This window comes from Budorcas taxicolor, chromosome 19 (genome assembly GCF_023091745.1).
Source record: "Budorcas taxicolor isolate Tak-1 chromosome 19, Takin1.1, whole genome shotgun sequence".
In the NCBI taxonomy this organism is placed as follows: domain Eukaryota; kingdom Metazoa; phylum Chordata; class Mammalia; order Artiodactyla; family Bovidae; genus Budorcas; species Budorcas taxicolor.
In genome coordinates this window covers 45,957,549-45,973,485 of record NC_068928.1, presented here as the reverse complement: position 1 = coordinate 45,973,485, position 15,937 = coordinate 45,957,549, and the positions used below count along the sequence as shown (strand labels likewise).

The 15,937-nt window shown below is 46.3% G+C and overlaps 1 protein-coding gene across 1 annotated transcript in view; it reads right to left on the bottom strand.

Moving 5' to 3' along the window:
- The window catches only part of ITGB3 (integrin subunit beta 3), a 58,837-nt gene extending 43,507 nt beyond the window's left edge, over positions 1 to 15,330 (bottom strand). Inside the window, exon 1 of the mRNA XM_052657862.1 lies at positions 14,958 to 15,330. Within this exon, the coding sequence (XP_052513822.1) occupies positions 14,958 to 15,330 (373 nt within the window). The remainder of the gene's footprint in view (positions 1 to 14,957) is intronic.
- Between the last annotated feature and the right edge of the window lie 607 nt (positions 15,331 to 15,937).

Here is a 15,937-nt window from a genome sequence, read left to right as displayed (position 1 = left end):
TGAGAATCATACTTTTAACTCTAAGAATTACACTGCAACAGTATCCAGCTCAGGACAGAGTGACCTAACAGAAAAGGTATACACACAATCAGTATATTGTGGTTCTGAGTCACCCACTAACAACATGGTCTTGGATGAGACATTTAATGGGGCTTCCTAGGTGTCTCACTGGTAAAAGAATCCACCTGCCAATGCAGGAGACACAGGAGAAGTGGGTTTCATCCCTGGGTCAGGTAGATCTCCTGGAGTAGGAACTGGCAACCCACTCCAGTATCCTTGCTTGGAGAATCCCATGGACAGAGGAGCCTGGTGGGCTATAGTCCATGGGGTCACAAAGAGTCGGATGTGACTGAGCTCACACACGTACAAACAGAGCAAATTGCGAAGTACTGGACTAGGTCCGTTTTGTTTTGTTTTTTAAGCAACTGAGCTCATTTCTCCAAATTATGCCTAGAATTCCGATATAAAACACACAAATGGGTTGATACAGTTCCTTGGAAAATTGAAATTTTCATTGTTCTCTGAAGAACACTAGATTATATGTGGAATCTTTGAAGCACCTCCTGGAAGCCCCATGTTTCCTCAGAGCCCTGAGTCTGTCTAACTTCAAAGGCCTTTCTCAACTTGAAAATTCTGCAAGTCACATGCCACTGTAAGCTCATGAGTAACTTCTACGACTCCAGCCTCTGACTGACTCCAGCCTAAGTGTGTGATACCAAGGCTGCAAGGTGGAAATTACAGCAGTAGTTCCAGGTCTGGCCCTAAGGCACCAAGGCCATCTCTGAGTTGGGACAGCCCTCAGCCATGTACTGCCTCTAATGGGAGAAAAGCAGCCAGTCTTCCCAGAGCTGCCAGAGGCAGAATGACAGAGAGTTCAGAACCTGCAATGCATCCAGGAGGCCTCTCCCTGCCAAGGCTGCCTGGCCTTCTCTTAGCTCTTTTCTCAGCCTGATGTGAACTCCTTCCTGCCTTATTGGAAGAGTTCTGAGAAAAACAGAGCCTGCATTATTTTAAGCATCCCTTTTTGAAGTTTTCAGCATCCAGGGGAGTAATTCTGGACATAAGTACCACGGATTTCCAGTAGGGAGATGAGGGACAAGTTCGAAAAGAGAAGAGGACCGACCAAGGAGGTGTGTGCACCGTCAAATTATTTTTTTAAAACTTTTCCCAGTCTATCCATTTAGCCCTCCATTCATTCTCAAATTAGCATTTCCCAGGACTCCTTGACTTGTTGCCACAAAAGAACGCCTTACCGGATGTGAAATAAACAACAGCAGGCCCCCTCCCCGTGAACAGGCGGTCCCTGACCCCAGAGAATGAGAGGAGCTGCTTTAGGAAGTCATGCCTGGGGAGTCATGGTTACCCAGTTCCCCTTACCCATCCTCTGTGTAATGAACCACAGGTCGATTTCATGAGAGCAATGATTCCCCCCTTTCCCCAGAATGCCCCCCACCAAGACCTGCCACCGAGGGCAGGTTCCCTGGAACACAGTGGCTGAAAGCAACTGACTCATCAGAAGTCCCTGCGCCTGACTGTGCTGATTCAGTGAGCTGCTGCTCTGAGGCCACCCCTCCCCTGCAAACATGTGGAAGGAGTTTAGGTCTGTTTCCAGTCATTCATAAGGCCTCTTTTCTTACCCAGTCTCAGAGGGCCAGGTTCAGCCCTGCTGGAGAATGAGGGACCTTCATTAGAACTTTGTCCCTGAAATGAATTAACAACTCCCACCACCCATTTCTTCGGACAGCTTAGCTAGAGCAAGACAACAAGGTCGGATTGGTCCCATTCCTCCCAGGGTAGTTATAAGTGAACCAACCCCTGTCACACTCTGAGCACAGCAGCTGGCAAAAACAGAAGCATCCTATAGAGGCTGTTGCTGCTATGGTTGCCATTTGTTTGTTTGTTTTGTATTGCTGTATAGCTGATTAATAATGTTGTGATAGTTTCAGGTGGACAGCAAAGGAATTACGTCATACAGATGCATGTATCCATTCTCCCCCAAACTCTCTTCCCATCCAGGCTGCCACATAACACCGAGCAGAGTTCCCTGTGCTATGCAGCAGGTCCTCGTTGGTTATCTATTTGACGCTATTGTTTTTGTTGTTGATGTTTTTATCCTGAGTCCCAAGCAGTAAAAGGCAGGTGATCAAAAATCCAGTCTAGAAGGGATGGTCAAGAAAAGAACGCCAATTAGAAAAGACAAATGAGATTAGCCAAGAATGTTGCCTGGAAAGTAGAAGTAGAAGGCTGTGGTTTGACACATCAGATCAATTCACAGAACCAGAGGAGAGACAAAGAGTGGGAAAAATAGAGGAAAAAAAAGAGGAACAAGGAAGGGAGTTGGAACCAGTGGAAGTTATTAATGCGTCAGTGAGAGCTATTTCAAGGATATGTTGTCCAATGAGACAGGATGTGAGCATTCAGGAACAGGCCACCCTCGTGAGCCCTCTGAGAGGGCTCAGTCAAAGGGAGAGGTTTTCAGTGGGCAGAAAGGACGATCCACCCTGCAAACACTACAGCTATCTCTCCCACTGTCTGCCAGGGAAGAGTTCTGGCCCTGCCAGTGACCTTTGACTGGTGATTTCCTAAACAGGTTCACGGGGACACTGGGTGACTCAGGAGGTGCCTGATCCTCCATTGCAGTCACCTGGCTGAGTGAGTCATCCAAGAGCAAAACATACCCTAACTGCACAGTGTGTGCAACAAGTGGTTTCTCTGGAGCAAGTTGTTAAGAGAGTTTATTTTATTTTGGTTCTTTCATTACATGTAAGGGCAGCTCAGTGAGCCAAGGAAGGGGAAGAAGACAGGAAGGTGGAGTTCAAGGTAACCCAGTGCTCTCAACAGAAAGCTCCAGTAAGCATCACCCAAAGCAGTAGGGAGTCCAAATTACCATACAGGTGCATATGTGCCTGCCTAGTGAATCAGTCAAGTCCAGCTCTTTGCTATCCCACCGACTGTAGCCCACCAGGCTTCTCTGTCCTTGGGATTTCCCAGGCAAGGGTACTGGAGTGGGTTGCCATTTCCTACTCCAGGGCATCTCTCTGACCCAGGCATCGAACCTGCATCTCCTCCACTGGCAGACAGATTCTTTACCACTGAGCCACCTGGGAAGCCCAACCATACAGAAAGCATCCTGATTTCAGAGATTTTCCCATTTTTTTTTAAGTGTATCAGAGACAATTAAATATGGTACTTAACATCTGAAGGCATTTGTGTACAACTTGTCTTAACCAATATTAAAATATGTTATAGGTTGAATTGCGTCCTCACAAAAGACATATGGAAGTCCTAATTCCCAGGACCTATACCTGTGACCTTATTTAGAAATAGGGTCTTTGCATATGTAATCAAAATGAGCTCCTGGAATACATAATCCAGTATGACTGATGTCCTCATAAGAAGAAAACATCAGGTGAAGACATAGAGAGAATACCACCATGTGAAGACAGAGGCAGAGGTTGGAGTGATATAGCTGGAAGCCAAGGGACACCAAGCGTTGCCAGCTACCACCAAAAGCTAGGAAGATACCCGGAAAGAGTCCACCCCAGTGTCTCAGAGGGAGCATGGCCCTGTTGACACCCTGATTTCGGATTTCAAGCCTCTAGAGAATAAACTTCTGTTGTTTTAAGTCACCCAGTTACAGCAGCCCTAAGAAGTTAATGTAAAATGGATTTGCATTTCCATAGCATATATGACAGAGAAGGCAATGGCGACCCACTCCAGTACTCTTGCCTGGAAAATCCCATGGGCGGAGGAGCCTGGTAGGCTGCAGTCCATGGGGTCGCTAAGAGTTGGACATGACTGAGCGACTTCACTTTCACTCTTCACTTCCATGCATTGGAGAAGGACATGGCAACCCACTCCAGTGTTCTTGCCTGGAGAATCCCAGGGACGGAGAAGCCTGGTAGGCTGCCGTTTATGGGGTCGCACAGAGTCAGACACGACTGAAGCGACTTAGCAGCAGCAGCAGCAGCATATATGACATGATTTTGAGGAACACTGACCTGAAATATTTGGCATGATTGAGAAAAACCAGCCTAGACTGAACATTTTGCAATGGTTAATCCACCTATGGATAACAGAAAAGTAGTCACTTGACTTATATACTTTTCTACTAAGATGTATCCAAGACGTTGCCATTCATTCACCCACTCATTTACCCGACAAAAACTCATTGAGTACCTATCTGTGTCCGGCACTCTGCTAAGCACTGGAGACACACTGATGAACTAAACAACCGCCCTACTCTGGCGGAGCTTAGAAAATCAAACATGCTCAACAGAAAACCAAAACACACACAAGCAAAAAATACTCAAATGCATTAAGAAAATAGTAGGGCTGACTCATGATGACGTGCGGCAGAGACAGACACAATATTGTAAAGCAATTATCCTTCGATTAAAAGTACATAAATTTATTCTCAAAAAAGAAAATAGAGCAGGGTAAAGCATCAGTGAGGGGAGGATGTCAAATGGTCAAGGGACTTCTCTGGTGGTCCAGTGGTTAAGAATCCACCTGGCAATGCAGGAGACTCAGGTTCAATCCTTGATCTGGAAACTAAGATCCTACATGCTACGGGACAAACTAAGCGAGGGCGCTACAAGGAAAAGTCCCGCATGAGGCAGTGAGGATTCTGAGTGCTGCAACTAAGACTCGATGCAGCCAAATAGATAAATAATTCTCTTTAAAAAGTCAAGAAAGGCCTCTCCGAGTGATATTTCAAAATCATGAAGGAGTGAATCATAGGAAGATCTAGAGGACAAGTACTCCAGAAAACACCCGCAACAGCTAGATGGACCTCAGCCTCTTTAAGAAACAGCAGGGAGAGAGAGGGAAGAGGGGCTAGGTGGAGAGGCGGCCGGAAATGCAGTCAGGAACCATAATACTGGGAGGTGGTAGCCACAGGAGTGTGGCCATCATTCTCCATGCAGTGGGAAGCCGCTGGTGGACTGTGAGCAGAGATGAACAGAAAAAGAGCATCCCGGCCACTGAAAGGAGGGCAGAAAGTTGGGGAACAAGACCAGAAAGAGACCAGTTAGGAAGCATTACAATAATTTAGGCATCAGGACTTACCTGGTGCTCTAGTGGTTAAGAACCCACCTGCCAACGCTGGGGACACAGGTTCAATCCCTGATTCAGGAAGATCCCACATACCCCAGGACAACTAAGCCCACTGCCACAACTACTGAGCCCATGTCTAGAGCCTTTGCTCAGCTACAGGAGAAGCCACCACCGTGAGAAGGCCATGTATCTCGACAAAGAGTAGCCCCCGTGGGCTGCAACTAGAGAAAGCCTGCTTGCAGCAGCAAAGACCCAGCACAACCAAAATTAAATAAATTTAAAATTTTTTTAAATAGTAATCCAGGCATTAGAGGGCAGGGGATTGGATTTGGATGGTAGTGGTGTTCATGGTGTGGTTAGGCCCTAGATGTACTCTGAGGATTTGCTGATCCAATGGTATGAGGGGCAAGACCCAAAAACAGGACGGATTTTGCCATGAGCAAGTGGATCCCTTTGGACAAAGTTTTCAAACATGTTGACCACTGGCCATGCCCTTTCACTGACCCTTCTTCAGCCAGTAGTCCCCGTCCTTATAAGTGAAGCCAGATCATGTCTGCTTATCATCTCCAACTGGTGTAATTAGACGGCCATGTGCTGAACACCACATAAAAAGGACAGAGTCCTGTCTTCCGTGTAATTGCCATCTAAAATTAACAGCCGACCCCTGGAAAACTAACACCTTGAAGGCAGGAGGAGAAAACAATGAACATTTGTGTGTGTGTGTGACAAAGAGAAGATACATGTATATGTACAGCTGATTCACTTTGCTGTACAGCAGAAACTAACACAACATTGTAAAGCAACTAAGCCCCAATTTAAAACACAATGAAGGTTATTATTGTGTAACAGTGGATGTGGTGAGAAGCATGCAGACAGCAGGCAGGAGCCCTTTAACCACTCCACCGGCTGTGTGACCTCAAGCACATCCCCTCATTTCTCTGGTGCTCTAAGGTCCAGTGACTCTGAGTCTCTGTCACATTCCTGTTCAAGAACTTATCATTGCTCTCTTGTGTTTAACAGCTCTAACCCAACCACATCAACCAAGCCCTGTGACCCTCAACAACTGCTTCCTTTCCCCCCCACACTCCCAAATATGGGCATAATACTCACTGCAAGAGTCGTTACAATTCAATGAGATAACATGAACCATCAATAGCGGATGCTCAGGCACAGACATAGAGAAAAGATCTGTGGACACAGCAGGGAAGCGGGAGGATGAATGGAGAGTAGCATTGAGATATATACACTTAGCTGTTGTTGTTGTTGTTCAGTTGTTAAGTAGTGTCCAACTCTTTTGGGATCCCATGGACTGTAGCCCACTAGGCTCCTCTGTACATGGGATTCTCCAGGCAAGAGTACTTGAGAGGGTTGGCATTTCCTTCTCTAGGGGATCTCCCCAACCCACATTACGACGTGTAAATTGGATAGCCAGTGGGAAGCCACTGTATCACACAAGGAGCTCAGCTCCGCACTCTGTGATGACCTAAAGGGATGGGATGGGTTGGGAGGGAGGCTCAAGAGGGAAGGGATATATGTACACAGATAGCTGATTCACTTCGTCACATAGCAGAAACTAACTCAACAATGAGAAGCAATTATACTCCAATTTTAAAATAGAAAAAAAATTAGTGGGTGCTCAGTAAGTGTTGGTTTCCTTCCTCCTTACCTTCATGCCAATCACTTCCTGCACTAGGAATGCCCACCCCCACACCTTCCCCACCCACCTCAGGGGCAGATGAGAGAGGGCCCTTGGTCTCTACGGAATACAGTGAAGAATTACTGGCCAGGAGACAGGAGCCCTCAGGGCTAGACTCCCCCAATGCCACTAAACTAGCTGTATGATCTTGAGCCTCTTTGCCTCTCAGGACCTCCCTTTGTGCTTCTCCGTAAAATAAATGGGACCAAATTAGTGATTTTCACAGTGTAGCCAGCCCTGAAAGTGTATTTTCCAGGCAGAAAATATCAGTAGGCTAATAGGAAGCCTAGCATCCCAGGGCCCAAGATCCCTCTAATTTTATATTCATGTCTATTTCTTCCTAATGTCCTAACTAACTAACATTTCATTCAAATGCTGCACTTCAAGTTCTGGAAAACTTTATCAGCACAAGACCCACCTCCTATCTGACTCACTCAATATAGCAAAGAGGCAAGCCTGTACCAAGCTCTGTTTGAGGCCCAGCCAAGCAGTGCCCTTTTGGTGACCTCCTTAGCTTCCCTGGTGGCTCAGCTGGTAAAGAATCCATCTGCAATGCAGGAGATGTGGGTTCAATCCCTGGGTCGGGAAGATTCCCGGAGAAGGGAAAGGCTACCCACTCCAGTATTCTAGCCTGGAAAATTCCATGAACTGTATAGTCCATGGGGACACAGAGTCGGACACGATTGAATGACTTTCACTTCACTTCACTTGGCATTTGACTGTTCAGTTTCATTACTTTCCTTCCTCCGACTCATATCTTGTGGTCATATCTGCTATATCTGGTGTCACCAGCCCTTGCTGCCAGCCTGTCTTGGTAGGAAGGCAAATTGGTCCCACCATTTCGAGGACAATTCGGAAAAGCTATAAAAATTTGAATTTAAAATATTTGTGTCCTTTGACCCAGGAATTTTAGTTTAAGAAATTCAGCCTTAGAGACACTTGAACAAAGGTGCATAATAATGAACAAGGATGTCCCCTGCAGCTTTATCTGTAGTAGCAGATAATTGGAGATGATCCCAATGACTACCAACAGGGACTTGGTTAAGAAAATTCAGATATATCCATATAATAATATGCCTTTGGGCTAGAATGACAGCTCTTAGAATAAACAGTAATAGAAAGCCATAAACTGATATAAAAAGATGCCCATGGTATATTATTAAGTGACAATGATGCTACTGTGAATGATTCTGCTTGAGAAACAACAATAAAGATAAATAATTATATACAGTGGAAATATACATGGGAAAATATTTCCTTAGAAATTTATTTATGGAAATAAAATTTCCATATACATAGAATTCTGGAGCAACTGCCAACAGTGGTTATCTTACACCTATCATTTAAAAGTGGACATTTAATTTCCAAGTACATGGGATTTTTAAAGTATCTTTGATATTAATTTCTCATTTAAATGCTTTCTTCTCTGCAATCACCCTCTGTGTCTCTTTGGTCTTCTAACTTAACTGAAGCTTTCAATAGCTAAGTCAAGGATCTCTCTTGGTAAATGTCACACCACACTTGAAAATATGTGGGCTATCTTCAAATATTTCCATATTGATCTCTAACATAATTCCACAATAATAAAAGAACAGACTCTGTATGATTTCAATACCTTTAGACCTGAAATGTTTGTACCTGATCTTATGTCTCTGGATATGTTTCAGTGTCTCCTGGTTTATAGTCTATGGGAACTTGACTAGAGTTTGTACCCTGCTGTTGTGTGAAAATTGTATCTTTTTTTTTTTAACTTTTAAAATGTATTTATTTTTTAACTGAAGGATAATTGCTTTACAGAATTTTGTTTTTTTCTGTCTGTATAAATCTTTATTATGTTGAATTGGTTCATAGTGCTTTTCAGGTCTACTTCTACTTCTGCTTATTCATTCTATTAATTTTTGAGAGTTTGATATGAAACTCCAACTAAAAATCTTAATTTATCTACTTAAAAAATAAGTGCAATATACAGTGGAACTATATGTAACCTTGTTCTGTTTTCCAAGTCTTCTGTAAATATGTTATCATAATTTCATAATTTTAAAAATAAAAAACTATAATTCAAAAAAACTTTTAAGTGGTTATCTTTAAGGACAAGACTACAAGGCACTTGTACTTTTTACATTATTCTATTTTTGCACTGCTTGACTTTTTTTAATTTATTTTTTGGTCACGGAGCGAGGTTTGCAGGATCTTAGTTCTCTGACAAGGGATTAAACCTGGACCAGCACCGTGAAAGCCCTGAGTCCTAACCACTGGACGGACAGGTAATTCCACTGACTTTTTTTCTCCCCCCACAAAAAGTTGAATTACTTTTTTATAAGCTAAAAAAAAAAAAAATATATATATATATATATATATACAGCTATTTTTACATATCCTGTGTTCTGCCTCAGTCTCTAGATTTGCATTCATTTAAATGCAGGTTCTCCAGAGCACGCCAGGCTCTATACAAATAAGCACATTCAGCGTCAAAACCTGGTAACCTCTTGGAATCCCAAAGCTCAAGGGGAACTCCAGATGAAACTTGGTCCAGCCCATTCCCACAGGAAACTCCCAGGAGAGAGTGTGGTCTGTTCTCAACCTGTAGGAGTCCTAGAAGGAGACACCACACTCCCCTCCCGCTCTGGTGCGTGCATCAGTCACTCAGTCGTGTCAGACTCTTTGCAACACCTGCAATGTGACCTGCCAGGCTCCTCGCGCATGGGACTTCCCAGCCAAGAATACTGGAATGGGTTGCCATTTCCTACTCCAGGGGATCTTCTGGACCCAGGGATCGAACCAGAGTCTCCTGCGTCTCCGGCATTGACAGGCAGATTCTTTACCACCGAGCCACTCAGAGAGCCCACTTGACTGTGTGTTTGTCAAAACGCATAGTACTGAACACCTACAAAGAACGCACTTCACTGTACATAAATTATACTTCAATAAACTTAAAAAAAAAAAAAAGAGTGTTCCTGGTGATACTGTGCATGGAGAGAAAGGCAGATTTTATCAATTCTTTGCTGCAGAGTCCCCCATTTGAAAAACACCAGCAGTTTTCTCCCAAGAAGGACAGGCAGCCTCATTCCTCTGCTTCCACTTGCTTTTCTACTCGTGACCTGGGCTCCATTAGCCACGATAACCATTCCACGCAGAAAGGGCCAGAGGTCAGGAGTGAAGCAGCAGGCCAGCTCTGTGGGCAGCAGAAGGGGATGGGTCAAACTAAGCGGTCAATCCCCGAAGCTGCTCAGTCATTCCCCCAGTTAATTATCTGTCTGCTGATTCATGCGTTGTGGTTCCTGCAGGCATGCTTTCTGGCTATTCCTGCCAAAAAGGACAAAAGGAGTCTTGGGTCTGGGAGAGAATGATAACCAGGGATCCTGAGTTGGGTGGGGAGTTGCAGAGGAGGAATTTCTACTAGGAAAGTCCAGAGTCATATCCTAACTCCCCCTCCTCACTCTGCCTCCTTGTCTCATTTATGCTGTCCCCAGGAGACCTCTGCCACTCACACTCACAATTTTGAAAGGAGGAAAGGAGAATGTTGCCCTCCCATGCATATTCTCCCAGAAGACAGGGACAAAGGCAGACACTTCACGATGATCCCCTGAGTTTCCAGGACCTTCAGAGCAGAGGTCCAAATGGCACAAGAGTGTTGGGGTCCAAGTGCCCGAAGAACTCATGGTCTCGACTGTATTCTAATATCCTCCAGAATGCCCAGAGGGAGCATTTGAGTATCGTCTATGAATGAATGCAGATATTCAAATATTATATATCTTAAGGTGAGGCATATCTCCTCAGGATGCCTTTCCATAGGTACATATTTTGTACCTAGGTACCACTGCACATAGAGTACTGAACAAAGTAGGCGCATCCTTCTTCTCAAATCCTATGAATGTATTTTACTTTCCTCTTTTCCCAGGGATAGGACTTAAAGTTTTCTGTGGATAAAGCAAATGTATGGGGAGAGACCCCTCACTCCCCCTTGGGCTCTTCTGTGAGCTCTTGCTGGGTCAGAGCGGCTGAAATATATCAATGCAGAATGGGTTGAAATAAGGACGAGTCCCTGGAGGAGGGCACAGCAATGCATTTCAGTATTCTTGCCTGGAGAATTCCATGGACAGAGGAGCTTGGCAGGCTATAGTCCAAGAGTCGAACATGATCAAATCGACTTAGCACGTATGCACGCCCCTACCACAGAAGCCTGGGTCTCATTCTAAGAACTAGAATTGTATGCATGGATGAAGCATTAACAGTCTAACCTCCAAAACACTGTAGTTACCATGGACAAGTAAAATAATGACAGGAGTGGTTAACAGTTACTGAAAACTTATTTTGTGCCTTTATTTCATTTAATTGGTACAACTGTACAAGTACTAATTCCTCCACTCTATAGAGGAGGAAACAGAGGACCTAAGAGATTAAGTCACTTGCCCAAGATAAAAGGGATAATGAGGCAAAATTAAGAACTACACCCACATCGAGTGGCAGCCTGGATGAGAGGGGAGTTTGGGGGAGAATAGATACATGTATACATTTGAGTTCCTTTGCTGTCCATTTGAAACTATCACAACATTGGTAAGCAACTATACTCCAATACAATAAAATGTTAAAAAAAAAAAAAAGAAGAAGAATTAAACCCACATTTGATTGGCTTTAAACCATAGCTGGGCTTCCCAAGTGGCACTAATGGTAAAGAACTCACCTGCCAATGTAGGAGGTGCAAGAGATGCAGGTTTGATCCATGGGTCAAGAAGATCCCCTGGAGGAGGGCATGGCAACCCACTCCAGTATTCTTACCTGGAGAATCCACGGACAGAGGAGCCTGACAGGCTACAGTCCATAGAGTCGCTAAGAGTCAGACATGGCTGAAGTGACTTAGCACTCACACATTCAAACCACAGCTGTCCCTTTCCCCAGCCAAAAATCCCCCTGCTATGCCTCTCTAGGCTCTGAGAGTTCCTTTCAGCTGGAGAGTTTTAGATTATAAATTCAGGAGGAGAAATCAGCACCTCAGCTCAGAGCTAATCAAATTAGATAGAAAACAAACCTGTTACTCAGTAGGTCTTAGGTTAGAATAAAGACCCATATGTGAGGAAGCCACAAAACCCAATATTTCTTGAGTGAAGTTAAAAAGATCATCTTTGCACATGAATTTCAAAACTCAAGTCTACCACCAAACAGCCTCTCTTCTCCCCTTACCAGACTCTCCCACACTGGGACAGCCTTTCTGTGATATCTGCATCTAGTCTGTGTCCCTTTGACACTGTGTTCCAACAGAGCTCTCCTACTTTCATCCTATATCTGCCTCCCAAGGATCTGATGATGCCTGGAACCCCATCATAAACACTGGAGTGAAGAGGGTGTGAAATATAACCGAAACTGCTTTTGCTCTCAGCTCCATTCAGTCGTGTCTGACTCTTTGCAACCCTTTGGACTGTAGCCTGCCAGGCTCCTCTGTCCAAGGGATTTTTCAGGCAAGAATACTAGAGTGGGTTGCCATTTCCATCTCCAGGGGAATCTTCCCAATCCAGGGACCAAACCTGCATCTCCTTCGTCTCCTGCATTGCAGGTGTATTCTTTACCCACTGAGACATTGAGGAAGCCACTATTACTGGGGGTTTATTACTTTGGAGGTCTTCTCTAGAATCCATAATCTTTTGTCCTTTGTTTTTTTATTGTTGTTTTGTTGTTTTTGTTTTGTTTGTTTTTGTGGGTTGTTTTTTGGACACACCTCGCAGCATGGGGAACTTCCCAACCAGCAAATTTTCCAGACCAAAAATCAAACCAGAACCCTTCGCAGTGGAAGGGTGGAGTCTTAACCCCTGGACTATCAGGAAGTTGCTTAGAGCCCATCCTCTTTTTAAATTTATTTATTTGGCTGCACTGGGTCTCACTTGAGGCATGCAGGATCTTTAGTTGCGGCAAGTGAACTCTTAATTGCAGCATGCGGGATCTAGTTCCCTGACCAGGGATCAAACCTGTGCCCCTTGCAATGGGAACCCAAAGTCAGCCACTGGACCACCAGGGAAGTCTTGAGCCCATACTCTTAAATACGACTCTACCCTGCCTCTCAATGGTTCTCTGGGGTTAGCTAGCTCAGCATAGCCCATCACCACTCTGGAATCACTCCAATCACAATGATGAACCTGTGAACAGATCCCCAAAAGAATAATTCATGTGAACTTAGGTATGTCAACACAGAATCCTATACAGATCATTACAACTGTGTAAACCAGATCAACAGAAAGTATACTAGAAGTGAGGGGTAGAAAGAGAGACAGCAAAATAAAAAATGCACTCTTCATCTTCACCAGCTGAACCAAGTACCATGCTAGACTCTATCTCATATTATCTTACTTCTAAAACTGTAAAAATACATTATGATTAAATTCAGAAATCATTCAGAAATTCAGAAAATTGCAGATGTGAAAAGAAAGTAAAAAATGTTTTAAGTTCACGGAAGCAGGCATCGCTGCAGGAGAACGCCTAGTTGCCTCCAGACTTCTCCATTCAGACAGCATCCAAACCAAGGCTCTAACCTCTCCCCGGGTGGAATGCTGGAGATTCATAATTCTGGGCCATAGTCATCAGGCCACTCACTGCAGGCTAAAGACATCAGTTGACTTGTTTGAGCATCTACTACATGGGAAGCCTCTGCAGCAATAACTTAAACAGCCCCCTATGTATTATCTGGAACTCCTTCATCAAATTGTGGATTATAAATGGTGATGATCTCATGAGTGTATACTTATCTCAAAATTCAAGTCATATACATTAAATATATACAGCTTTTAAAATGTGGATCCTACCTCAATAAAGTGTTGTGTTTTTTTTAAGATATTGTTGCCCTATCCTGGACAATCTGTTATACATACAAGAGTCTTAAAGGAAGTCATCGAGTATTTCCTGACGGATTTAGCAATAAATCTTAATCTTCCGTAGGATCTAAATTGTCTTACCATGAAAATGTGAAATTGAAAGTCACTCAGTCCTGTCCGATTCTTTGCGACCTCATGGACTATACAGTCCATGGAATTCTCCAGGCCAGAATACTGGAGTGGGTAGCCTCTTCCTTCTCCAGGGGACCTTCCCAACCGAGGGATGGAAACCAGGTCTCCCACATTGCAGGCAGATTCTTTACCAGCTGAGCCACCAGGGAAGCCCAAGAAAATTGGAGTGGGTAGCCTGTCCCTTCTCCAGCGGATCTTCAAGACCCAGGAATCGAACCGGGGTGTCCCGCATTGCAGGCGGATTCTTTACCAACTGAGCCCTCAGGGAGTACTACTTACCATGAGTACTACTCTTTTCACTAAAAGTAGGTATGCGCACACTTGTGCGTCCTCTGCAGAGAAACGCCGCAGTGGACCAAGAGACAGAGTTCTCCCTGGCGGGGTCACCCGGGTACCAGAAAGACCACGGGCAGCAACCTGGGCTGTGCCCCTCCCAGCACCAATGAGGCCGAATGCCAAGTGCCCTGGCAGCTGATAGTGCGTGTGCGGCAGCAAGAGAGACAAAGCCAGGGAGCCAAGCCAGCTCCGGGGACCCCTGGCGTGGCTGTTCGCACACAGTGGAGAGTGTTCGGATGCTGGGTTTTCCCGGAAGCGGAGGCTACTGCCCCCACCCTGGGACACTGTAGGAAGTAGCGCTCTTGTCCTCCTCCGAATCGCTCCCGCGGGGAGCCTCCAAATAAAAACTAAACGAACAAAAACTTGGGATAAAGTGTACACAAAGAGAAAGAGAAATGTCGAGTAACCGGTAAGTCTGCGCGCACAAGCTCTCATTTGAGAAGCGACAACCGCATCCCTCTGCAAACGCGGGGGAACAGCCCCGGGAAGCTCGCCCGGGCTCCGGAAGCCACCCTGCCTTCGCACGGCCGGGACCACCTGCGAGGCGCGCAGCCGGGACTGAACTCGGGGCTCAGAGATGCGCCCACCGCGCCGCTCACGTGGAGATGGCCCGGGACAGCCGCCTAACTCGGCTTAAGAGTTAGTTGGGTGTCCCGGTGGACCCGCCCGTAGCTTGTGGCTCGCCCTGGCCGCAGCGGAGCCCGGAAGGTCCCCAGCTCCGACGGCTCCAGCCTGGCCCCGCGCACTCTGAGCGCAGAGGCGCAGGACCCACCCGACCGGCTTCCCCGCTCCACGTCTGCTCTGTACACTCGGCCGCGGCAGGACGCGCGGCGCGGCTCACCCGAGACCTGGGTCCCCACCGCGGGAGCCCCACTCACCTCCGACGCCGACGCCCGCCAGCGCCCCCACCACCAGCACCGCGGCCCAGAGCCGCCGCGCTCGCATCTCGTCTGCCCGCCGCCGCGCTCCGTCTCGGCAGCGTCCTCCCGCCCCACGGCGAGCAGCGGCGCCCGCGGCCGCTTTTCCCGGGGCCGGAGGGGAGGGGACGCGGTGGGTGGGACGCAACGGGGCGGGCCGTGGACTGGCGCTCCCTCCCCTCCGGCCCTTCTGCGGACCCTCCACCGCAGGGCGGGAAGTGGGAAACCGCCGCTCCTCTCTGCCGCTGCGACTCAGCCCGCGAGGATCGCCTTGCGGGTATGCAAGGCAAGACTGGGACCCCAGGGAGGTCGAGGGCGCATCCTCCGAGGACATCCTGGCCCCAGGGTCCGCATCGGGCCCTTGGTATGCTTAGAAAAGCCAGGATCCTGTGGTCTCTCTCTTCGGAGACACCCACACGGCTTTCTCTTTCCCTAGAGTTCCTCGGGCACCTGCCTTCTGTACCCTGACTTTTGGTCATTGATACGTTCATTCATTTAATTGCAAACCTGCTGAACGCCTACTCTGTGCCAGGCACCGGTTTAGTCTTTTATTATTCACTAATATTTATCTTGGGTTAGTTTGGTTTTCCAGTAAACAGTAAGCCTCTTGAAGACAAGACCGCATCTCAAGCTTGTGTAAGCACTTGATGTCCATAAAAGACCTTTCTCTGCAAATAGATGCTTGCACGGAGTAAGCACCTGATAAACATTTCAAGACAGTCTGCACTGCACTCAAACTCACAGGCTTTGAAGCTTTATCTTATTCTCTTCAAAGGCCTTCTGCCTCCCTGGATTCCTACTTATAGGTCTCTGGGTCCTCCACAAACTAGAAACTTCGGGAAGCTCAAAGGGGACAATGCTAGGACTATGAGCAGGAGGCCACCACAGATAGGGGCTGGTGCAGGCTGCCTCAATAGGAAACTCTAAGGATAATTAAAAAC